Source organism: Molossus molossus, unplaced genomic scaffold, assembly GCF_014108415.1.
Source record: "Molossus molossus isolate mMolMol1 unplaced genomic scaffold, mMolMol1.p scaffold_m16_p_8, whole genome shotgun sequence".
Lineage (NCBI taxonomy): Eukaryota > Metazoa > Chordata > Mammalia > Chiroptera > Molossidae > Molossus > Molossus molossus.
In genome coordinates, this window is record NW_023425402.1 from 95,940,941 (window position 1) to 95,966,576 (window position 25,636).

The 25,636-nt window shown below is 37.8% G+C and overlaps 1 protein-coding gene across 2 annotated transcripts in view; it reads left to right on the forward strand.

The window, feature by feature from the left end:
* GRM1 (glutamate metabotropic receptor 1) overlaps positions 1-25,636 on the forward strand; it is a 340,463-nt gene that overhangs the window by 98,830 nt on the left and 215,997 nt on the right. For both annotated transcript variants that reach the window (XM_036248395.1, XM_036248394.1), the window contains exon 3: positions 18,330-18,579. In XM_036248395.1, coding sequence (XP_036104288.1) covers positions 18,330-18,579 — 250 coding nt within the window. The remainder of the gene's footprint in view (positions 1-18,329; positions 18,580-25,636) is intronic.

The window sequence follows — 25,636 nt, forward strand, 5'->3', positions numbered from 1 at the left end:
AAATAAATGCTGATGTATTTTTTCCCTGATGTTTTCAAGCAAATATAAAATATTTAGCCATTTATACCACCCCTCAGAAATGACAGACTTGAAATAAAAGGCTTTATTTTCTTTTGCAGGTAAAATATTTCGGTATTTTTATTAGAATTTTTTCTGTTGTTATCTATTACTATCTAACCAAATGACAGTATGTGTGTAGTACAGGAGAAAAAGAGGCGATGGCATTTCCCATGTCCCTCGGGTGTGCACTGCATGTGTAGCAGCCTCCGGGGACAGTGCCTGGTTTCAGGCTCACAGGGAGTTATCAGGCAGGGTGTATGGCTTTCTTGGAGTGCAGTTGTGTCAGTAAACATGACAAAGAAAGCCGTTGTGTGTATGTGTGGTTTTGTGGCAGGGAAATCAGTTTCAATGATTCTGTGAAACATCACTCAGCCTCTGTCCCATGTGAAGCTTACCGAGAACAGGTTGTGGGCAGGACCTTCCTTAGATCATGTCTGTAGTTCACTGAGAGGCTGCACAGAGGAGCTTGGGGAGGTGGCAAGGATGTGGCCTCTGCTTCACTTTGAGCTGAATCTCAAAATCAGTTCTTGGTTAAGCTAGGCCACTCTATGCCTGCTTGAGACACAGATCACGTTTGATGACAGCTGTGTGTTGTTAGAAGTCTGAACCCAGAGTCATGGAAGTAGGGAACAGACTAACAAACCTAGAGGGATGGGGGTAGGAAGAGATAAACCAAAGAACTTACATGCATATATGCACAATTGATGGACATAGACATTGGGTTGGGGACAGCAGGAGGCGGGTGGGAGTGGGGAGGAAGAAGTCAATGGGAAATAGAGAGGAACATCTGTAGTACTTTGAACAATAACAAAAAGAGTTTTAAAACTTTACTTAGCTCAGGACTGTCCTCTGTCGTTAACATAAGGGTCTTCATATTACAGTTTTCTTCTATAACAAAAAGGACCCAGCTTGATTTTCTGAGTGGGTGGGGCTTTCTGCTTCTTGGGAGAATTTGGGTTATCAGCTCAGAATCATGGTTTGGCCAGAGCCCAGACCCCTAAGGCTAAAGCCACACATGTCAGAAGCTTTTTCTTTTCTATCCAGAATGAAAAGATCACTCAGAGCACAGGCATTCATTTTGTAAGCTAGGCATTTCCAGTGGTCAGACTGTAAGATTCCACAAGGCAATTATAGGAACAGAAATGTCAGACATTAATACTCAACACTGGTGCTGCTTCAGCGTATAATTAGAACGATTCGTGTAAGTAGAAGCCACGGGGAGCTCGACCACAACACAGCTTACAATTCCACTGCTTGGGTTCAAGATTTTGAGAACTGGTTTTAAAAAGTATTAATTTTGTTCATACTGTTGTTTCCTGAGGGTGAGTTTAATTTAGCCTCCCTCCGCTTTCTCCCTCCCATCTTTTCCTCCCCTCTACCTTCCTTTATTTCTAAGAAAATACAAATCACTTTATGAGGCAACATCTCAGTCAATGTGCTCATGAGTTATAACATTTATTTATTAAATGTGGTAAGTAAATAATAAATTTTCAAGATTAACAGGTGGATGATGTCAGAAAGGAAAGAGAAAGTAAATGTTGAATAGTTGAAAATTGCTTAATTTGGTTTTATGGTACTTTTAAGTTTTATATTATTCTTTAGGTTTTCATGGTAGGTAAAACCCAATACTGTGCTAAGATTTAAAGACAACTTTATGATAAGCTATTTCTTCCCTCAGTGAACTAATTTTTTAATGTATTTCATTCATAATAAAGTTATTTTGTATTTCCAGCTTTAGGGAATCTCATTTGCTGTATGCAATCATCATTAATTCCACCAAGAAAACCCTTAAAAAGGAGGCAACTAATTTCTGAGAAGTTCAACATCAAGAAGGAAGGGATCGTACCCGAGCTCAGGCTGTGATTTTGTGTGTGTGTGCGAAGTATGCATTTGTTGGGCTAGATCCTCTCTGAGCTTTCTTTTAATCACAAGAAGTAAATAAATATATGAATAAAATTTTGTCTACCATAATCGATCTTCAACTTTCTTTGTTGAGTAATTCTCATAATGGAGTATCAGTATTACCACTATGGAGGTACCTCAGATGGAAGTTCTTGCCACTTTCCCTCGCAGCCTAACAAAAGTAAAATGGATGATCTTAGTGAGTCCTGCTCCCCCCAAAGTTTATTGTTTCTCCCTGGAAGAAAGTTAGCTCCATAATAACTCAATACCTGAAGACATTACATAACGTTTCCAGAGTTAGAAAAGTTAAACACTGTCTACTCCTCTAAGTGCCTATTTAATTAGGACTTGGGAACTGAGGGGACAGCACACATTTCACTGATGATTTTATTGAGCAGTGGCTGAGGACAAATTTGTCCCCACTGTCCCAGAATGTTATAATCTCAAAGTAGATTTCAAGACTGGTTTTCTCCTGGTGTATTTCTCTTTGTGTGTGTGTGTGTGTGTGTAGACTTCTAAAATGTTACCTAGAATTCTATTCTATGTGGGTATATGGTAGAGAGGGTGCTGTCCCCGAAATTAGGAGCCTTGGGGTTCCATGTGGTACTGCTACTAACTTCTTTTGTGACCTTGGCCAGGCTTCTTTACTTTTTTGGACATCACTTATAAATGAGGGTTATAGTCAATATAATTTCCAAGATCCCCTAAGTTCTAATATCATATATAAAATATTACATATAGAATATAATATATAATCAAAATTTAAAAAATCAAATGCAGAAAATACGCACCACCACTTACACAGTCCGCAGAAGGGGAGTGGTCCATACCTCTTGAATTCCTCCAGTACTAGAAATTCAAGATAATCGCTTTCTGATGGGACAAATATTTTAACAGGCAGACCAATCATATATTTGCTGCCTCAGTTGGTCAGGAATCACTCATGAGTCAACAATGAGAGTGATTAAGTTGAGACATTGTGCATGCACCACACGGGACAAAGGTTATACAGGCACGACCCTTCCTTCACAAGTGCACACACTAATGGGTTATACAAACATTAAGCAAATAACTGCACTAAGAAAAACATGATTACATGCTTGTTCATATATTACTATACATGCCAAGAGAGGAATAAATGGGGTGTAGTGATGGAGCCAAAGTGGGGGCCACTTCATATATATAAAGACCTCCATGAGTAAGAGCTGGAGCTGGGAGGTGAGTGATGAACGGAAATAAGTCTGGCAAAAGCAGAGGGAAGAAAATGAGTGACGGCTCTGAGCAAGGAAAGAGACTCCCACATTTGAGAGTGGAAAGGAGGACGGGCAGGTGTGGCTCAGGGGACTGAACATCCTCCCATGGACTGAGGTCCTGGTTCAATTCCTGGTCAGGGCACATGCCCGGGGTGTGGGCTCGATCCCCAGAGGGGGCGTGCGGGAGGGAGCCCATCGATGTATCTTTCTCACATTGTTGTTTCTATCTCTCTCCCCCTTCTTCTCTCTCTAAAAAAATCAATGAAAACATATTAAAAAGAAAAGAAAAGAAAGTGGAAAGGAGTCCAATCGGCTGCAGAGATGAACTGATGAAGTGGCAAGAAGTGAGGCTGGCAGAGCAGGGAGGATGGAGGTCACAAGAGATCAAGTGCCTTTTGGATTCAAGCCTAGGTGTCAGGGGGACCACTAAAGGGGTCTGAGCCAGTAAATACGTCGATTGTGTTCAAGAGAACCGTGATAGAGAATGGGTTGAGAATAGCTCAGAGAGGAGAAAGAGTGGATGTGGGGAGACCTCATAGAAGACTTGCAATAGTGAAGGAGAGGGAGGCAATGAAGCCTTGGATTAAGGTAATGGCAATGGATAAACTCAACACACATTATGGAACTGGTAGGCTGTAGGTGAGAAATAGTAAGGAAATAAATGGTTTCATTTTTTAATGGACATTTAACGTATATCTAAATCACCTTTCACTACAATCTACTTTTTTTCCCCATGTAGCACACACAGGCATATGTGTGTATGTATCTCTATATGTATGTGTGTGTATTTGAAATTGTCATACATTTCACTGCTTATTCCTCTTCCCTTAGTTGCTTCTTTTTTAACTGCAAAGGGCTATAATTTATTCTGATCATTCAGAATAAAAACAACTGGCATATTTAAAACCTAGTTTGATTTTCCATTCTCGAGGAAGCTTTTCTTCTCCTTTCCAACTGGTTATAGACACTCCCTTCTCGGGCCTGCATGACAGGACCATTTGTGATCATTCTTTTGCATGTCTGACTCTTCCAGAAACTTGAGTTTATCTAGTACATGGGCTGTTTTCCACTCATTTGTTTGCCCCCAAGGGCTCAACTTTGCCTGGCACATGGGCACTGGAAGATATTGAATGACAAAGAGATTACATGCATTCATGGGATGTAATACTTATCTTTCTATACTTCCTCATGACAGTGGGAAAACTGGAAACTAGGGAGCTGCTTATTTGAATTTCTACATTTCTGCTCGCATTTCTCTGTAGTGGCTCAGAGATATTGGAGGGCTGTGATTTGGCAGCAGTCATAGAGCTTGGCAAGGTGTCATTGGAAGAGCTTAATCAACAGTTTCTATGTGGTCCATCAATTTAAAACTCTTGGAAGGAAGCTCAGAGGAACTCTAGCCCTGTCATATCACAGCCCAAGCTTATCGGAAATGTTGATTCTCAATACTGGGCTTCTCAGAAATAATGTTTGCTTGGTTTTTATTGGTGGAAACAAATGATGATTTAATACCAAAATGGGAAACTGGACCATGACACATTCTTATTTTTGAACTATTAATTAAATTATATTGTATTAATAATAGAGATGAGGAAACAGATACCACATAGAGATGAGGGAGATTTACAGTGGATGATTTCCACTTAGATTCTGTGTGAACTCTTCCTTTATATTTTATTTACATATATTTTAACCCTTGCGTTATCATTAATTGTACCATAATCATTTATGATCTCATTAAATGCTCCTCCAATTCCCTCTCAGTGGTTCTCTTGTCAAAATGTACTGTGAAGGTTTTAAGCAATAGATGTAAGGTATTATTCAGCATTAGAGTGTTTGTAAATGATTCAAGGATGAGCATAGGAAAGTATCCAGGACCCAGTATGTTATGGAATTGACAAAGTCTGCCTTCTGTGTGCTGCTTGGCTTTGCAGACCCTCATCTCCATAGCATCATGATCCCTCCAGCTGCCCAATGCTTTCAGAAAGATCTACTAAACCAAAAAATATCAGGATGTCAGGGCTTTAATGGGTTACCTCTCCCAAGAACATTTTTTTGTTTGTTTCAGTAGAAAAAAAGTCATGTCTTGCTAGTGGCGGAATTTCAGGTATTGGTAAAACAGATGTCGTGGGCTAGAGAGGCTTTCGCCAGCTTTGTTCATAGCATCACATTCAAGCCTTTTCCCAACACCCTGGCCTGAGGAGCAGATCAAATGCCCAGTAACATTTAGTTGTGTGTGTTCTTAGTTGACACTTCATTGATTCTGCCTTGTTCATCCTCACACTTAGACACAGCCTGTCACCCTTCCTTACAAGCTTCCTGACCTGTCTGACTCATCCCTACAGGTTCATACACCTGTGCCTGGACCCCCACAGCATGTCAAATAGGACTGTGGGCTCTAGACTTCGACTGTTGGGGCTGAGTTTCCTTCTCTCCCATTTACTTTGCGGAAACATATGCAAACTTTCCTTTTCATTATATGAGAAAGGTCATGTGTGGGGTTCTTAGGACAAAACATCGACATCGATGTGAAAAGCCTCATCTGGTGCCTAGCACACAGAGCTCAAGAAATGTTAGTTGAATAAATAATAATAAACTCTCATATAGTACTTGGCAATATGCTAATATTTACATATATTAAATAATGTATTTCTTACAACAACTCTAAGAGGTGGTTACTATTATTATTTCTACTTTGCAGACGAATCAAAATGCAGAGAGGTTAGCTGACTTACCAAAGTCCCACAGCTAATTAGCAGACTGGTCAGAATTTGAGCCAGCTTAGACTCTGGTTCCACAGGGCCTGCTTCTTACCATTCTACAATGCTGCCTCTGGTGTAAACAAACGGTATTACTCCAAGAATAATGGAAAAGCCATTGGAAAATTCAGCATAACCTGAATTCAGGTGAAACACAGGTCAAACTAACACTCTAGAGTGCAAAATGGTATGGAGCGAGCTTTTCCCACCCTGATGTAAAAACCAGGGCTAATCTTACAGTCCCGTAGTAAGAGATGTCATTTGTTATCTGGTGCAACCCCTTCATTTTACACTTAGAAAACCGGAACCCAGAGCAGCCCCAACACTTGTACGTGGTCATAGACTGAGGCAGAACCAACCCGCACTTGGGTTTGCAGGCCCAAATCCAAGGGTTTTCGTTTCACTGCATTTACTGCCAGAGGCTCTCATGTCCTTTGAATTAAAGACAATCTTTTCTACATAGACTGATTTCCTTTAGGCCCAGGATAAAATCTAGTTTGACTTGGTTAAATGGAATTTGTTACTGATGATATACAAGATGGAAAAAGTGGGGTGAACAGGAGGAGACCAAAAGCTTAGTAACGGTGTTGGTTTAATTCCACTGAGCAAAAGGTGACTAAAAGCAGCTCCTGGAGGGGTAAGGGCACAGCTGGCTCCTGCTGAATGTCAGCCCCATGATGCTGGACAGTATGTCTTTCTGTTCCTCTGGGTTCACCTAATGAGCTTGCTCTGTAAGTGGCCTTGTTTTCTCTTATGTTGTTTGTTTCTACAGGGCAGTGTCTTGTTCCCTTCTTGCAGTGACTATATCCCTTAAAGTTAGTATTGGTAAAAATAATCCTATAGGCAAGATACACTTTAAATGGTTACACAACAAATGCTTTCTTTTCCCCTATAGTAATACACTTATAAAGGAATCATTTTGGGGAAGAAAAAGCTGTTGAAAAAAATATTCCTAAGCAGATGCTTACTCTGAGTACTGAGAATATAAAATATGTTTTGCCATGAAGCTCTAGATTATGAAAGAGTGCTGATTCATATTTTTCTAGAATCACCAAATGCTCATGCTAAAAGAAAACATAAAGATTCCTAGTATAACCCCCCATATAATGGGCATGAGCAAAGAAGACAGAATGTTAGTTAGAGACAGTTAAACAGGTTTTATTCACCTTTATTTCCTATTAGAAAAAGTATCCAAATGATATTTAGACATTATTCACACTACTTTGAACATTTTGCTCAAAGAGGAGGGACTTCAATGGACCAACCTGTCTTGGCCTCAACTTGTCATGGAGAAGAGATGGTTAGGCCTGCTGCCCGGCCTTATAGGAAATTCACAGCAAGCAGAGAGAGTATTCAGAGCCTTTTATATCTTTTTTGTAGGGCAGAAGCTCAGTAAATGATGAAATTTACATTTCTGAATCTCATAAACAAACAAACCAAAAAAGAGACTAACTGCTTTCTAAAGAAATTAGGGGTACTCAATTAGATTGCAAGATTTCAAATAAGAAATCTGTATGCATTACATATGCCCTCTCAATCCAAGTATGTAATCATCACAGAAAATGGTACATGGCCTATGGTCAAATTTGCTTAAGCACAATTGCTATGATATTAGTATTTTTTATTTCCTTTAGGAAGAAAAATTGTTGCATAATTATTATGAAATGTTCATTTCCCTTCTGGAAGAATTTACCAAATATTCTGTAATATTTGGCTTGATACTCAGATAAAAATTATACACTATGTATTTTTAATTCAAATATTTTTATTAACAAAAGAGTATATTATTATTATAGGTAAAGTAGAAAACAAAGATAAAAATATGAAAAACATTATATATAATTTTATTAAGGAAACCACTGTTAATATTTTTATGTATATTCTTTAAACTATATATATATGTATGTACATATTAAAATTAGTCTTATATTTAACAATATGGTATAAATAATTTCTATGGCCTTGCGTATAATTTTACATCATTCGTGACAATGCTTGTGTGAATTCTTTATATATATATAAATACACAATAATTACTTACCCAATCTTCCATTGTAGAACACAGTTGTTTTTTGTTTGTTTCTATTATATTTTCCAATAATGTGCTGGGATGAAGATCCTTGTAATTGGAACTTGGTGGACATGAAATTATTTTTTGAAAACTAAATTTGCAAGTCAAAAATAGGAATGTATTTTAAAGCATTAATATTATAAAATGTCCACTTAAAAGATGGGAACATTTCATACTACCATTAGTAGTATATGAGAGTGCTCATTTCTATAAACTCTTGCCAACATGGGTATTATCATAAAAAAGTATATACAGATTGTGTGTGTGTGTGTGTGTGTGTGTGTGTGTGTGTGTTTTGGGGTACGTTTTCTGAACTTGTTGCTAGATACTACCTTCCCAGTTATGATTGTATATTCAATACCACGCAGGCAGTGATAGTGGACAGGTGCACTAGAGGCTGCCTTTGTGAACCTGTTTCCTCCATGTGAAAACTAAAATGGAAAAATGTGCCTTCTGAAAATAAGATGATCTCTTTTTGTATTTTTATATCACATTTTGTCTTCTCTTAATTTCTTTCTCCATATCATAAAGAGTTTGAGCTAGAGAAACAACAAACTGGGTTAATGCATAAAGCTCTAAAGTTGATACAAGTCATTTATAACTGACATTTAATGAAGACTCAGTGACAGAGACTCAATATAGACAAACATACACACTTGAGTGCATTGTGTAAACACTACAGTCTGCAGGTAAAATAGGAAAGAAACTGCTTTGTGCAACTGTGGCAAAAATAAATCTAGGGACAACCTGGAACAAGGTGACCATGAGTGGAGAATGAAACACTGCAGTTAAAGAAATAATCACGAGCTTGAGTTTTATAAATAGGAACATAGAAAAAATGGACTCTAAAGCGACTAGATCATGCTACATGATCTGAGATAAGTGGCTGCCATGGGTTAGCGGAGAGGGAAACATAAATAGGAGAAACACAGAAGATTTTTAAGGTAATAAAAATAGATTGTACAATACTATAATGATGGATACTTGTCATTACAGATTTATTGAAACCCATAGAATATGTAATACTAAGAGTAAGCCCTAATGTAAACTGTGAACTCTGGGTAATAGTGATATATCAATGTAAGTTTACCAATTACAATAACAAATGTATCACTCTGGTAGAGGATGTTGATAATGGGGGAGACTATATATGTGGGAGTAGAGTGTACATAGGAAACCTCTGTACCTTCAGTTCAAAATTGTTATGAACCTAAAACTGCTCTAAAAAAATAAAGAATATTTAAGAAAAGAAAAAATAAGGTTTTTAGGTCATGATAAAGCTTTATGTCCAATTTTATATTATATAATTTTATTATATTTATATTTATTAATATATTTTTATATTCTACAATTTTATTTTCCATAACTTTATATTCTACAACTTATCAAGAGTAAAAGTAGACCTCATTTTCTGAGGTTTTTTTTCTATATTCTGTGAACTTTGCAATCATTAACACATATGATTTAATAATCATTAGTCTTTGAGATGCATATTATAATATCCATTTTATACAAGAGGAAATCAAAGCTTAAATAAAACACTTAAAGACTATCTATATTCTATCCAGAATTCAAGATTCACACCAGGTTGACTGCCTCTGGGCTGTATCCTTTTCTTCACTGAGCTGTAAGGAATGCCTGAAAATGTGATGAGACAGAAGAAAAAGGTTGCTTGACCTCAATTGTATTGTATAAAAATGTCAATCACTTTTTGGTAATTTTTCTCCTTCCTCTTAGATGTTATAACTGTCAAAACTGAGATAATTATAGGTAAGGTAGGGAAATTGCTAGTAAAATGATTTTCTTTTATTCTCTGTGATTGCCCCGTGTGAGGTAGTTCCTACAAGGACCTTGCATATCAATTATCTTATGTGCCCCTAAGGCAAGTGGTAACTCCCTCACCTCTGACTGACCAGACAGACCCATAATGCTGACTGCAGGGGTAGGGAAGGAAATGGGAGCCATCACATTTTCCATGCTTTAAGAGGGAAAATGAGCAAATTAAAACATTTCCCCAAACGTTGAAGTATAAAAAAATGTTAAAGTAAAATTGTTTCTCGTGAAGAGAAAGCTACACTGTAGTTTTCAGAAAGACACCCCCCAAACCCTCCTGAAAAAAGAGAACTCAAACCAGCTAAGTCTCTACTGAGCATAAAGAGAATATGGATTTATATTTCATCGCAAGGAATTTAAGTAAAAAAGAAGAAATTCCTTATGTTGTTTGTTGTTTAATAATGCAGTTTGTTGCCAAAAGGAGCACTGTGAAAGTTTCTTCACCACAATTCTTTAAAAAATAGGATTTTTTTTGTTATTTATTTATTTATTATTAATTAACTTTTGTTACAGATGTTTCTCCTTTTCCCCCCACTAATTCCCCCATCACCCTCCCTCCTCGTCCTGTCCCCAGCGTAGTTGTCCATGTCCATTGTTCATGCATACATGCATATAAATTCTGTGATTTATCTCTCCCCCACCACTCCCTCTTCTGGGGATTGTCAGTCTGTACCCCACTTCCACATCTCTGGGACTACCCCAATCCTCAGACTGTTATGTTCATTATATTTCACAAATAAGTGAGGTCATATGATACTTGTCTTTCTCTCTTTGGCTTGTTTCACTTAGGATGATACTTTCCAGGTCTCTCCATGTAGTCTCAAAGGATAAGAGAGCTCTCTTTCTTATAGCTGCATAGTACTCCATTGTATATATGTACCACTGCTATTTTATCCATTCGTCTACTGATGGACACTTGGGCTGTTTCCAGATCTTAGCTATTGTAAATAGTGCTGCTACAAACAAGGGGGTACATATATTCTTTCTGATTGGTGTTTTAGGCTTCTTAGGGTATATTCCTAGAAGTGGGATCACTGGGTCAAATGGAAGTTCAATTTTTATTTTTTTGAGGTAACACCATATTGTTTTCCATAGTGGCTGCACCAGTCTGCATTCCCACCAGCAGTGTACTAGAGTCCCCTTTTCTCCACACCCTCACCAACACTTGTTGTTTGATGATTTGTTGATGGCTGCCATTCAGACAGGTGTGAGGTGATACCTCATTGTTGTTTTAATTTGCATCTCTCTGATGATTAGTGATGTTGAGCATTTCTTCATATGTCTCTTAGCCATTTGTATGTCCTGTTTGGAGAGGTGTCTATTTAGTTCCTCTGCCCATTTTTTAATTGGGTTCTTTGTCTTCCTTTTGTGGAGTTGTATGAGCACTCTCTATATATTGGAAATTAACCCCTTATCTGATAACATATTTTCTTATTTGTTAAAGACGTCTCAGGAAGGAGTCAGTTTTCAAGACCTAGGACAGAGACTCATCAACGACCCTAATGATATTTCATCATTGGGAAGCCTGAGACTGCTATAGAATACCAAGAAAAAAATGTAATCATGGAATAAGGCAGAAATTAAGGCAGTCTAGAACATAAGACCAATAATCTTTCAAAGTGAAAGCATTCCTTCTTTAAGGAAAGTGAACAAATATCTATAATTTCCCTGTATGAATGTTTAATTTAATTTACTTGATTTATAAATGTGTAGGAATCAACTATGTTGAATGCCATTGTTTGAACAGGATAGTATATGAAAGAGAATAATAGGATTTCACCTTGGTTCAGTATGGTGCCTGAAATGTTATTTTAGCCATCAAATGGAGCTCAGACTTTTTTTCCTTAAGTATATCCTTAATATTTTAAGAATAGAAAAAAGAAACCCTAATCAATATTAGGACTTGTCTACAGTGCCTACATTTTGACACACTGATAGTTTATACAGGTGGTTATAAAATCTAAGAAATTTTTATTTAATAGCTTGCTCAATAAAAATGTGCTACTATATATTACAAATCAATCTTATGAATGCATGTCTGTGAATCTGGTTGGATAATAATCACATTGAACTTCAAAACTATGTGTACCTTAGAAAATTCAGAGATGTAGCCATTGCCGTTTCTCTCCTGTCATAGTTCTATTTTTATCTCCATTTTCAGTAGCTTTCTTAACTTTGCCCTTGTATGGGCAACAATGTCCATTTCTATTGTATTTAAATAGTTTTATTAATACAAACAATGAGGATATTTGTAATCCCTATGTTGTCTCTCACAAATCTTCCCATAAAGTCTGTTTAGAAGCTTAATTTTATAGAATATCTTCATTTGCTCTCTGTAAATTTCTTTGTTACATAAGATAGAAATTAAAATTTTTTTCAACACACTTTAATTTTATGTTTTATAGGCTTTTACAGATGCCACTCTTCCCTTTCTTTCTTATTCTCCAGAGTTTAGGCAACATTACAACAGTGATAAAGTCTGTTATAAAATCTGTTATAACACAGCAACATATAGTACATTTCCATGTTGCAGCCTTGTGGTGGTATGCCAGATGCTTCCCTGGAAATCCGTTATGTGGAGTGTCGTTCTGTAAACCATGAACCTTCTGCTCCAGTGGGACTTCTCTACTCATTGCCTCTAAAAATACCTTTGTGGATTCTCATTCAGTCCCATTCACCCTGAACACCAGTCCCTTGCCTGCACTCTTTAAGGCCAGGTTTCATTCATACTTTTCCCAAGAGGCATTCTCTGATCCTCCCTGCTATCTTAGTATCTTGGCGTTTTCCATTTCACCTGCAGCTTATATGGAGTATTACCGTTGCTGTGTTTTGTATGCTTGTGTCATGCTTTCACAGTTGTAAGTCCATGTAGGGGGCTGTATCAAATTCAGATGTTAAACCCCAGTTCTACCCCTGAATGACCTTGGGCAGTTACTTGATCTCTTAGAGCTTTCACATTCTTGTCTGTAAAAGAGGACTTATAACTTTTACATGGAGTTACTGCTATGAATGAATGAAGTGCTAGCTATTTTAGTGCCGTGCCAGACACACAGTAAGTATTCATCACACCGAAGGCAGAGACAATGTCCGATGTTTCTTGGCAACTCTTGAAGTGAAGAACCCAGGGATTAGTTTTCAAGTTGAGAACTCAATAAACTGTTTGCTAATTGAATATAAACATGCAGCTTTCTATCGGGTCTGAGTGTTTGCAATTACATGGCTTTTTTATTTTTTAAGAGTTTTATTAAAAGCCAGTTCTTTATATATCTTCCAGGGCTGTACAGAGAAGTATCTAACTAAATGTTTTCAACAGCAGGAAAGGCAAGAGGAAGCCTGAGTGGCAGAATGGAAGTGGGACAAGAGACAGAAAGGGTAGGCTCAGTGCTGAGGGTTTTATTTTGAGTCCGGCATGATTTCCTCATGATTTAGTAGACAGGCAAAGAATACACGGTCTCTACCTTTCTAGCTGTTGAAAATCTGTTCCTATTTGAAGACCCAGAGTAAAGACACTTTCTTTCCCCCCAGGTTTATTGAGGCCTATTTGACAAATAAAATTGTATATATTTAAGGTATACAATGTCATTGTTTGATATACCTATACATTGTGAAATGATTACCACAATCAAGTTAATTCCCACATCTATTATCTCACACAGTTAGCGTTGTTGTTGTTGTTGTTTTAAGAACACTTACTATCTGCTCTTTTAGCAAATTTTATATATATTATGTATTAGTAACTGTATATTATTACATATAATTATATCATTAACTATACATTCATCATAGTGTCCATTAGATTCCCGGAGCTTTCTCATTTTATAACTGAATGTTTGTACCCTTTGACCAGCATCTCCCCATCCTTTTCACTCCTCAACCCCTAATAATCCCTATTCTACTCTCTGGCTCTATGAGTTTGACTTTTAGATTCCACATATAAATAAGATCATACAGTATTTGTCTTTCTCTGGCTTATTTCACTTGGTATAAGGTCCACCAGGTTCATCCATGTTTTTGCAAATGGTGGGATTTTTTTATATGGCTAATACTCCACTGTGTGTGTATTCATGTCCATATCTAGATCACATTTTCTTTGTCCATTCATCCATTGATGGACACTTTGGTTGCTTTCATATATTAGCTATTGTGAATAATGCTTCAATGAACATGGAAGTGCAGATATTTCTTTGAGATATTGCTTTTATTTCCTTTGGATATATACCAAGTAGTGGGGTCACTGGATCATATGGTAATTCTATTTTTGAAGAATCTCTTACTGTTTTCCATAACGATTGTACCAATTTTTATTTCTACCAAGAGTACACAATGGTTCCCTTTTCCCCACATCCTCACCACAAAGTGGCACTTTCTTAGGCAGTATTTCTGATTCCTAAGCCCACACCTCTATTAGATACTTAAATAGTCCTCATCCTGGCATTAGTTCTTCTGTTACTAAATGAAAGTAACATGATTTTAAGCTTCCTGGAGGTAGTTTTCTGCCTATATTGGATGGTCTTTGTATATAGCACTATTATCAATATAATGAGTACAACATGCTGTTGTAGAATCAAATAAGAGTGTTTATGTTTATGATTTTAATTTTAAAGTATAAATATTTATAAAAGTACAAGAGCTAATCCCATGAAAATTTATATATACATCTGTGGCCTTTTAGGAATCACAAGAGAAATAGGTAGCTTAAATATGGTCCAAAGCATATCACTCAGCTCTCTATCAATTTGTGTAATAAAGAATTGCTATTCTAACAAAAAAATATAAATAAAGAAATTGGGACTAATATTCTATAAAGCCAACTGACCTATGCAGACACTCTTTTGGATTATGAAAATATATACATTTAATGGCTTTTTGCTATTCAGAGAAACAAATAGCAGCCTAGGAGTCAAGTTACACAGAAGCACCCTAGTTCTGACCCAGACAAGTTTCATACCCACTTGCGAGCCATGTTCCCACTGCGGCTCAATTTCCTTGTCTGTAACCTGAGGGATTTGGGTGTTGGATTTTGACTAAGCCCTATATCTGTTTATTGTCTGCTTATGTTCAAGGTTTTCACTACATTTAAAACCGAGAATGTTCTTGTTTGAATGCATAAAATATTCTTGCTCATTGATTCTGCATTGATAAAGGAACAAACTAGTTGTCTGTGGCTGAAGCCCAAGGGTGACAACTTAGTAGTAAAGTTATTCCCCTTGTAACACCAATTTATGACAGACTGCTAGTGCCTTCTGCTGGGGGAGTCGGCTAGTGATGTCTCTGCACCTTGTAGACTCCTGAACCTGCATTTATTGTGAGAAAGGAGCATCCGACTTCCTTCCCCAGGCCCTTCTCTGCAGATAGATGACATTGACTTTCCAGCTGCAGTTTTCTCCCTTATAATCTGTCAATGCCTCTTGTTTGAACTTTGATGCATTTCCACAGTCCATGGAGCTGAGATTTTGTGATGTGTTAATGCTTCCTTTTGGATTCTACTGGACTGGATTAGGCCCCATAAAGGTGGTTAAATTAAAAAGTAAATACATTAATTGATCATTGATGTTATGAAAAAAGATACAAGAAAACTTTATGTTTAAAAATATGGGAGAATTTTATTAGGTTTTATTATAATGCCCATGAGATTTTTATAGATGCTGAGATTTAAGTCCTGAGTCCTTTTTTTTGGGGGGGGGTGGTGATATTCTTTTAAAATTATTTTGACTTAACTGTTGCTGTATTATATAACAGATTGATAAAATTTGAAAACTGCTTCCAAGTTGTCCACCAAAAGTTTGAACTGCTTTCACCAAAAGTGAGTGCATCTGTGTCTTGTCAACACAGAGTATTATTAATTTGTGCTCTAGCACTTGTGAAATCAAGCTGAAGGTGATCTCTTGCAGAGATGACATTTTTGCTTGGCATTTTTCTCCTGTCATTCTCTTGTTCCTCTTATCTTCAATAAATAACTTGAACAAAAATTTTCACCTCAGCTCAGGTTTTAGGGAGCCTGACCAAAGACATGTGGTTTACGGCTACAAAGATGGAAACAAAGAATAGAGACTGGATTAGGAACATGTTAGAGATAGCGTCTACAGGAATAGACCTGCAATAGAAGAGAAGATAGAAATCAATCAACTCCTAGATTTTGTTATTTAGCATTGTGTTGGAGAATGGCACTATTTACTAATAAGAGATTTCTAAAGGGAGCAGGTTTGCAAGGTCGAGAGGGAAACATTCTATTTCAGATAAGTTTGAGATGTTTCTAAGTGCATACGTGCGTCAGGTAAGCAATTGAATGTACGAATCTTTTGCTCCAAAAGGCAGTCCAGTCTGAAGATCTATATTTGGGATTCAACCATGGTATTCAAATGGTATTTGAAGGAATGTGATTGAATGAGAGTATTTCAGGAGACTATAGAAGAAGAAGAGAAAGTTTCCTAGGGCTGTGTCCTTGAGCAGAATAAGAATATCTAGCAAGCACTTTGAGGAGTAGTCAGTAAGTGGTGAGGAAACCATGGGAGAGCTGTGTCACAGAAACTGAGGGGATATAGTGTTTCAAGGAGGGTGCAGCCAACTATTGAATGCAGCTGAGTGGGTGATGAAGATAAAGACAGATAACAGATCATAAACTATGGCAACAGGAAAATTATTGGTGACTTCGATAGGAGAAGAGTTTGACAAGAAAAGATTCTGAGGTGATGGAAATGAAAGAAAAGGAGAGATTGAGAGATGATGAAGCAAACACATTGACCTAGGCAACTATTATCACTGTGAACAGTAGTGAACAAGGTAGTAAGTCAAGTGAAACAAAGATTCCAAGAATATTATTTTTATTGACATCATTAGAACGGGAAATTTATTTTACCAAAGAGAGGGGACAATTGCAGGAGAAAGTCCTTTAACAGACCAAAAGTGATAGAACTTAGTTTGTGAGCAGGAGTTGGCTCCATCCTGAAGCAGACACATTTCAAATTTACAACAAGATGGATTCTAGTGAATATAAGTGTCAATGAAGGAAGTTTCATAGATGTTGTGGTGTGTAGCTGAATTAGTTTTAGTATGATTATGTCTTATTGTAATATCAAATGAAGGTCCCAGATGAGATGAAGATGAGAGGTAGGGTAGGTTGTTTAGAGATTTGAAGAGAGAAAAGTAAGGATAAAATAATCATGTTAGAGACTAGGAAAATTTCTTTACAATGGAGATGTAGTACAAATTTCTTGCACTGTTGAGTGCCCCTTTTGGTATGTATGCTAGTAATTTTTCAATAAAACCAATTATCAAGGTAATGAGTGTTTTTTTCCAGCCATTTTTTGTAGGTGTAAACATGAATTAGGAGAATATCTAGGTTTAACTAGCTTCAGGGTTTTGTCAGGAAAACACAAGGGAGTTAGAGAATTTTCAAGGGAATGGTAATGAAGACAGGCTGTGAGATCTAAGCGGGGCTATTAGGCAAATGAGAGGGAGGATAGAAAGAAAAATAGGGAGGTAAATGGATTTGAGATTTCTTTGAGGAAGAAGGAATGCTGGAGTATGGGTATTAGAATATATGAGCTTGAACGATAAGAAGGGATAAACAGAGACTGGGATGTTTGACATCCACATTCAGAGATGTTAGTGACATTTGTGATAACAAAGTCAAAAGTAGAAGTAGGTGGTTATTGGAAATATCATTAGATGAAGGGAGCTGAGAAACTGTGGGGACAAACTATTGAATCTTCTACCTGGGCATCCAAGCTCCAAAGTCAGAGACAGGAGTCGCGCTATAGAGGACACGAAGGAATAGGAAAAGGCCACAGTCATCAGGGAAACAGAGAGATGGGGAACTGGCACTATGTGATATTTGTTTTATTTAATTGATTTATCTAAATGATTAATTTTCAAAAATATATTTTATTATAGGAGTGATAGTAAATACAAATTAAAACATAAGGCCAAATCTCCCATAACCCCATTACTTTATCAGAGGGTGCTGGATTTTGACTAAGCCCTGTATCTGTCTCTTGTCTGCTTACTCTGGCCCGCCCAGGTGTTCCAGTTGCTTACTCTTCCTGGCAGGTGCTGTGCCCATGAGGGTCTGCCTCCTAATCAGGAGGCCTGCGGAAGCAAGCCCTCACATGAGCAGGCCTTCTCGTTGTGCTGGTTGACCTCCTACCCCAATGTGCTGGTCTCTCCCACAGTGCTAGAATTTGGGACAGCCACTATTAATCATGGTTGTAAAATAGGGCAGCGGTGCTTCATTCTCAAAACTTGTCTCACCGTGGACGCGCCAGTCAGATGGTGTCTCACTATTTTCAGCGTTGACTGTTTGATCACCCTCCCGGATCCATCCAGGTCGTCCTTCCGTCCCGGTTATATTTACAAGTTTCTGGGCGAGTCTGTCCCCTCCCTCCCCTGCGACCAGGTGTGAGAGCCGAGCTGCCAGGCTGTCTTGAACATCTGCTGATTGTTTCCGAACAGGGAATTATGGGGAGAGCGGCATGGATGCTTTCAAAGAGCTGGCTGCCCAGGAAGGCCTCTGCATCGCCCACTCGGACAAAATCTACAGCAACGCTGGAGAGAAGAGCTTCGACCGACTGCTGCGCAAGCTCCGGGAGCGGCTGCCCAAGGCCAGGGTGGTGGTCTGCTTCTGCGAAGGCATGACGGTCCGCGGCCTGCTGAGCGCCATGCGGCGCCTGGGCGTGGTGGGGGAGTTCTCCCTCATCGGAAGGTAAGCCTCTTGCCCGCCCCTGCTCCCCCCACAGAAACACGCGCTCCGCACCCACAGGTGCGGTCCCAAAGCTGGACTCCGAGGGGGTGAGTGAGCAGTGCTCTGCTGGGCTGCTGTCATTTTCCTGACAGCCAAGAGGACAGCAGCGGATGACAAGGTGGTAAGACCATTTCAGAAAAGGGTAGGGAGTTGACAGACTGTTTTATCCCAGAGAATTATTTTTCTCATTTGTTTTCACCCCTTTCACCTCACCCCCAACGCATTTATGTCTTCATACTTTATAAGCATAGACATCTTAACAGGTACTGGTGGATGGGGGTCAGCTGTGAATACGGAAATACATATTAAGATTTAAAATGTAAAGGGTTGGCTAAATGCAAACGAAAATGGGCAGCTGAACTTTGGACATTGGTAATATAATTCCTTATACTTATAGGATGGCTAATGACAATGCTTTCGGTATGTGATTTCTGGACTTGCAGGTTGTGTGTGCCAAAATCTCTGCTCTTCTTTCCAGACCATGTGTACTTGTGTGGGAATAGATTTTATGTATATTGTAGTTTTCATAGATTTTTTTGACCTAACAAGTGTCTTATTAAATTTGCCATCTTCTAATATTGTATAAAGGAGCTGGTAACTTTTTCCAAGGAACCGAGTTTACTTCAATGAAGGCCTTTTCTGATCTTCTGCTCTGTCATACTCATGTTCCAGATCTCCTTTTCTCCTGTCCTGGGTAGAGTACAATCATGTCTCACCCGCAGAAGAACCTCAACCCCCGACCCTCTTGTCTAGGAAACTGGTAGTAGTAGTGTGGACATCCTCACTGGACCTCTCCCTTCCATTCTTGTGCTTATGGTGATGACGACAACCACAGCAGGCTAATCTCACCATCACCTGGAACTAGAGGCACAGGACACTTCAGAGACTTGCAGAAGAAGGTAGGATAGAAATACAACTAAAAAAATAAGGTAACATCCCTGACCGGTTTGGCTCAGTCATTAGAGCGTCGGCCTGTGGTCCAGAGAGACCCGGGTTCAGTTCCCGCTAAGGGCACGTACCTTGGTTGCAGTTTGTCCCCGGCCCTGGTTGGTCGTGAGGGTGGCAGCCACTCGATGTGTCCCTTTCATGTATGTTTCTCTCTCTCTCTTTTCCTCTCTCCCTCCCATTCTGTCTGAACAAAAAAGGGTAGAAATGCCCTCGGGTGAGGATAAAAAAATAAAATAAATAAAACAACAAAGAATAATATTTTTTAAAAATAATTTTTATTTGTTGATTTTAGACAGAGAGGAAGGGAGAGGGAAAGAAAGATAGAAACATTGATGAGAGAGAACATCGATTGGCCACCTCCTGCATGCCCCTCACTAGGGATCGGATTCACAATCTGGGCATGTGCCCTGACTGGGAATCGAACTGGCGACCTCTTGGAGCATGGGTCGACGCTCAGTCACTGAGCCACGTCAGCCAGGCCAAAGAATAGTCTTTAGGCATGAGGAAGTATGGAGTCAAGGTCAAAATATAAATCAAGATTAAGAAAGTTATCAAATTTGGGTACAATTATCACACTGCCACGAAGTGTTATTTTGGCAGCTTCAACATGATGCAGTGTGTGAAGCCATTTAAGGAAACAAGTCTTTTGAAGAGTGTTTAAAGAAGGAACATTAATTATTTCCTTAATGAGTAGAAAGTATGTGAGCAGAATGATTGAGTGTTACAAGAAATAAAATTCTTAATATATGCACCAGGACAGATGGCCTACAGATAGTCTTTTTAATAGATTTTATAAAATGACTGCTTTTATGAAGGGTGCTTGTTTAAAAAAAATTCTCATGATTACCAAAGAACAATAGTCTGTTTTGCATTGCTCATTCTCTTTAATATCCCTAAAGAGGCTCTCTACCTGGGTTCTGGAGATCTTGAACAGATGTGTCAAACATGTGAGCTTTGGGGTGTACAGACTGCCTAACTGTGGAATACAATTATACAAGACACTGCAGTGAGTGATTGGAGTATAAAGAACTCATTTCATCATTATGATTTAAAGCTGGACAAAGATGGCAATGGAAAGTTACCTCTCCTGCTAAATAATGCAACTGAGCTCATACAACTATTTCTGAGAGTCTCACATGTGTTTGCTCATAAAGAAGTCAGCTACATGTGATATCTACTTCTTTTATTCCTCTGTTTTTTTCCTGCCCCACGTCTGCTGGGTTGTACTGACACATACTAGGGACCTAGTAACACAATGGACATCTGAGTTACTGAGGACACCACTCCCTACCGCAGTGGTTACTTCCAGTGGTGCAGGGGGCCCTTGAGATGCCAGTGTTATGCTACCCTCAGAGCTTCTCTGCTTCCCCGGGCAGCCTTCCATGAGGGTCGTCAGAGTGGTATTGGCTCCTGCTCTTATATTTAGAGGATCTGGGGGGACATAGCCTTTTTTGTTCTTTGTTCACAAGCTCTATTCCTTCCCTGGCAGAGATATGAGTCCACAGGGAGCCGAGCAGGGGACAAAGCCAAGTAGTAACATTGCGCCATACCTAGGATTAGCCTTCCCTTCAGATGCTTGATTCTCCACTTCCTGTGGGATGGATTTAATTTTAACTGCTCCTCTGTCCCTCATTCTGATGGACAGTTGGTGGTCTTGGTTACCTCATTTCATCAGACATGTCGAGAGGGTTCTGGCTTAACATTGAGTTGCAACTTGGAGCTACATTTATAATGCTGTCAAAATATATGTCTCTCCTATTGAAAGGGGTTTCATTTACCAAATGAGAAGCGCCTTTGAGATCAGGAGCCATTGTTCAGTTTCTTTGACGATATGTCATAGGATTGTGGCTGCTTCCAGATTCACAAGAGGGTGTAGTGTAGATGATAATGAGCCTCTTTTCAAAGAGGCAAAGATAAGTAAATCATGGTGAAGACCACCGCAAGAGACATGTAGTTTAAAAAATTAGAACTTTCTGAATGATTTATATGTCCTTGTCTTCATGACACCTCTTTTCTCTCACACTTCACATCCACATAGAAGGAAACATTGTTGATGCTACCATCTAAACATATCTAGACTTTGACAACTGGTTACCATTCTTGTTGCCTCCATCCTGGTCCAGCCACCATCAGCTCTCATGTGGGTTATTGTAATAACCTCCAACGTGATCTTTGCTCCTCCCACCATCTGTTTTTTTAAGGCGAAGTGATCTTTTAAAAAATTTAAGACAGGTAATGTTAATCTTTATCTTACACATTTAATACTTTAAAATAGCCTTCCATTTTTCTCATAACAAAGTCCCACATTCTGTCATTGGGACTGAGTTCTTTATACTAGAATAATAAACTATAATTATAGAAACAGATTTTTAAATAGGATTTTTCTCAGAGATAACAAAGAAATTCTATATTTAGTGAAGTAGGATAATTAAACAATAAAGCAAAACTCAAGTAAATACGAGCTAAGAGTTCTAGCTCTGCCTCCAAGTGATCTTGTTGAAGTCACTTTTTGTCTCCCAGTCTATTTGTTTCTTATAAAAATTAATGACATGGCTCCACATTATTTGTAAATGTTTTTCCAGTCCTAGGATTTATGTAAAAACTATATGATCAAACTGTAAACAATGGGAATGTAATTATAGATTGATTTTTCCCCTCACAAATGTATTTATGAATTTACATTTCTCACCAGTCACTTTGTTAAAAGCAAGATAATTCATTTAATACAGTTTTAGTGTGTTAATCTAAGGTCATGGAATGTAGCAGGCAGACCCAAAGGAAAATCAAACCTTTGGCTTTGGACAGATTGGCATAGTATTGTCATCAAGTAAGTTAATTAACCACAGTCAAATTAATAATCATGGAAAAAAACCTTCCTTCTTGGTTCTATGAAATGGTCTCTTTTGAGATGATTTTTAGAATTGTGATCACCATATCTTTAATTATAATATAATAATGATGGTAATAATGACTACAATGATGGTAACATTTGTTGAGGACTTACTATATTCCAGGCACTGTTCTAAGTACTTTTTATATATTAACTGTTTAATTATCAAAACAACACAGTGAAAGAGTTACTGATATTTCTCTCAGATTGATGCATGGAGAGGTAGGAGCTCATCAGAACATGCTGCAGTGCCAGAGCTGGGATCTGAACCTGGGCAATTTGTCTTCAGAATTCTTGCTCTTAATCACTTAGTTACACTATGTGCTAAGCTTATTGTTCTGTTTAAGAGATATCGTGACCCTTACTTTCCCTTCACTGTGCCCTTTCTTCTGGAGATTTATTTTATTGCTTACATTCACCTTCTTTGGGAAAATCAACTGGATTATCTCTGTGAGAAAATTATTTTACATTTCTAAATATTCTCTATTGCTTTGAATCCCTTTTAGTTCTCTACTAGTAATAAATGTTTTATATGATAACTCAATACAGGGCCATTATTTTCAAGGTCATTATTTTTAATTTTAACATGAGACTCCATAATACCATTCTCTGTTTGACAGCAGACTGTATCTATGGAATTATATTTATATAGAAGCCAATTTGGAATAAGTGGGTGCTATTTCTCTGAAGTCCTAAGTTATAATAGTTAAAATTCTAATTGTTAACTAATGGACTTGTTCTAATTCTTATATCCTTCTTTTATTTGAAAAAAGTAAAAGTAAGCATAATTTAAGTATATGAACACATAATAAAAACTACCATTTATTGAGGTTTTGGTATATACAAAGCTATTAATATATAATATATACACCCTAACAACAATCCTGAAAGGTTGATTTGAAAGATAGAGAAGTAAAACAATTACCTAAAATTTCTAAATTTATAAGTAATAGTGATAAGATTCAAATTTACTGCTACACCATAGCATCATATAGATATGTAAATATCAAGTTGCAACCTCAATGATAAGAACCAGGTTTTATAAACTTGTTTATTTTCTCAAAATGCCAACAGTGTTTTGATGTGGTCAATATTCAGTAACTATATCAGAAAGCTTGAAGAGTCATAAAGACATCTGGTGGCTTCATATTCAAGCAGGTGGCTTTCAAATTCAAGGATCAGTTTTACCTAGTGTGGTAAGGGTTGATGTTCTTCAATCAGCCTGTACCTCTAAAATTCATCTGTAAAAGTGAAATTAGTGTTTTCTTACCTCTTAGACTGTTGTTTTTATCTAATCACAGAATGCCTACTTGCCTTTTAAACCATAGCTGAGTGCCAGTGGTAGGTCTGTTGTGGGGACCTCTGCCCCCCTAAAGGCATGGTTTACTCTGATGACAAGTGAAAGCCTTCTAGCTTTGGTTTTATGTTTAGTGTGGCATTATCCTGGGCTTCCCCCCTGGTTTCCTAATCTTGGTAAGCCCTCACAATAAGTTTACATTCCACCTCCTTAAGAGTATTTGATTAGACATACTAGGTATATCATAAAGATATAGATATAAATATAGATATAGATATACCATGTTTAATTATATATTTTCTAGCCCTTTTATTGACTTATGACTACATCTTCTAACTTCTCCACTGTACAAAATAAAACACCCCATAAAGATAACAAGGCCAGTAACTTTTTATTTTATTCCCTACTATATCCTGGCCAGTACAAGTATAAGCACCTGGGCCTTATATATCAAATGCCCATCCCTTCCTGGTGTGCGCTGTTTTATCTGTCATCTCTGCCAACCCTGTTATCTTCTTGCCCATCAGACACATTTTCTATTATCCGTGGCTGCAGAGAAATCGCCCCTGGCATCTGAAACTTGATCCTTGAAAATCCCGACATCACGATTGTTAAGTTGAAACAAATGACATGAAGCACATGTTTTAAAAATGGTTGCAATGGAGTGATTGCTTTTGTATGGAAAACAGTCTACAGTTTTATTTTAAACAAAGAAAATGCTTGGGTTTTACAATGTAATTTTTTTTGGTCTTTTTCTTTCATAACCTAAACACATATTTGGAAAAGTGACTTCTGTACTCTTGAAATATAAGATGGTATACCATGGTGTTATATTTTACACACATTACTTTTCATGAAAATGAGTTATTTTAGATTACATATTTTCATTATAAAAAATGAGTAAATATATTTAAAGTTTGTAGCTTTCAGGCAGAATTGCAAAGGTTATGTACTATTAAGCAAACATGAAGTTTCAGTGAAGTGTGACATCCTCCAAAGTGGATTATAGTCAAGAGTCTGGCAAAACTGATGAGTATTTAATGGCATGTGATGGTCACAACTTAACAGATACATAACCTGGTTTTCCCTACATTCCCAAGGGCAAATAATATTTACTAACATTCTGACAGACCATACTTTCCTTAAAACACTCCTGCTCCAAAAGCAGATTCAGGAAAGCTTTGTGGTAGATTACACTGTTAGAAAAGGACAATGATAAATGTGAGCTAGGGAAGGAGAGGGATTTAGTTTAGGTACTCTGGAGAATTAACATTATTTGTCTGATATTGACAGGTATTTTGAGCATAGATCTCAGCTACACAAATGCTCAGGATTTCCATAATAATTGGAGTGGTTGGTTTGCATTAAATATTTTTGTATTCTCTATTACTGAATTTATTGGGGTGACATTGGTTAATAAAATTATGTAGGTTTCAGGGGTACAATTCTAAGTACAATATCTGTAACAAATGGTTTACATTAAATTTAATAATGATTAACCCTTCCTACATACCAACATCAATTTCCATGTTTCACCTAATGCACATCTGAAAACTGAGACTCCACTATCGTGGTCTCGACTTGCCTTTTGAGTTTTAGAAACACCAAAGAGAAGGATTTCAGGTGCCTTCTGCATTGGCTCAGTCGGGATAAAAAACGGAGTCATTATGATTTAGTCCAGTTCGTGTTTGAGACTGATCGAAGACAGCAGGGAATGTATCTGCATACACTTTCATAGTTCCCATGACAGTCTGTTTCCAACCAAGTGGCTCACCAAAAGCTGCAGGGAGGGGTGTTGAAATCACAGATTTCTGGATCTCACTCCAGGTTATCAATAGAATTTCTTGATGAGGGACTTTGGATCTTTTTCCGTGTCTTTTTCC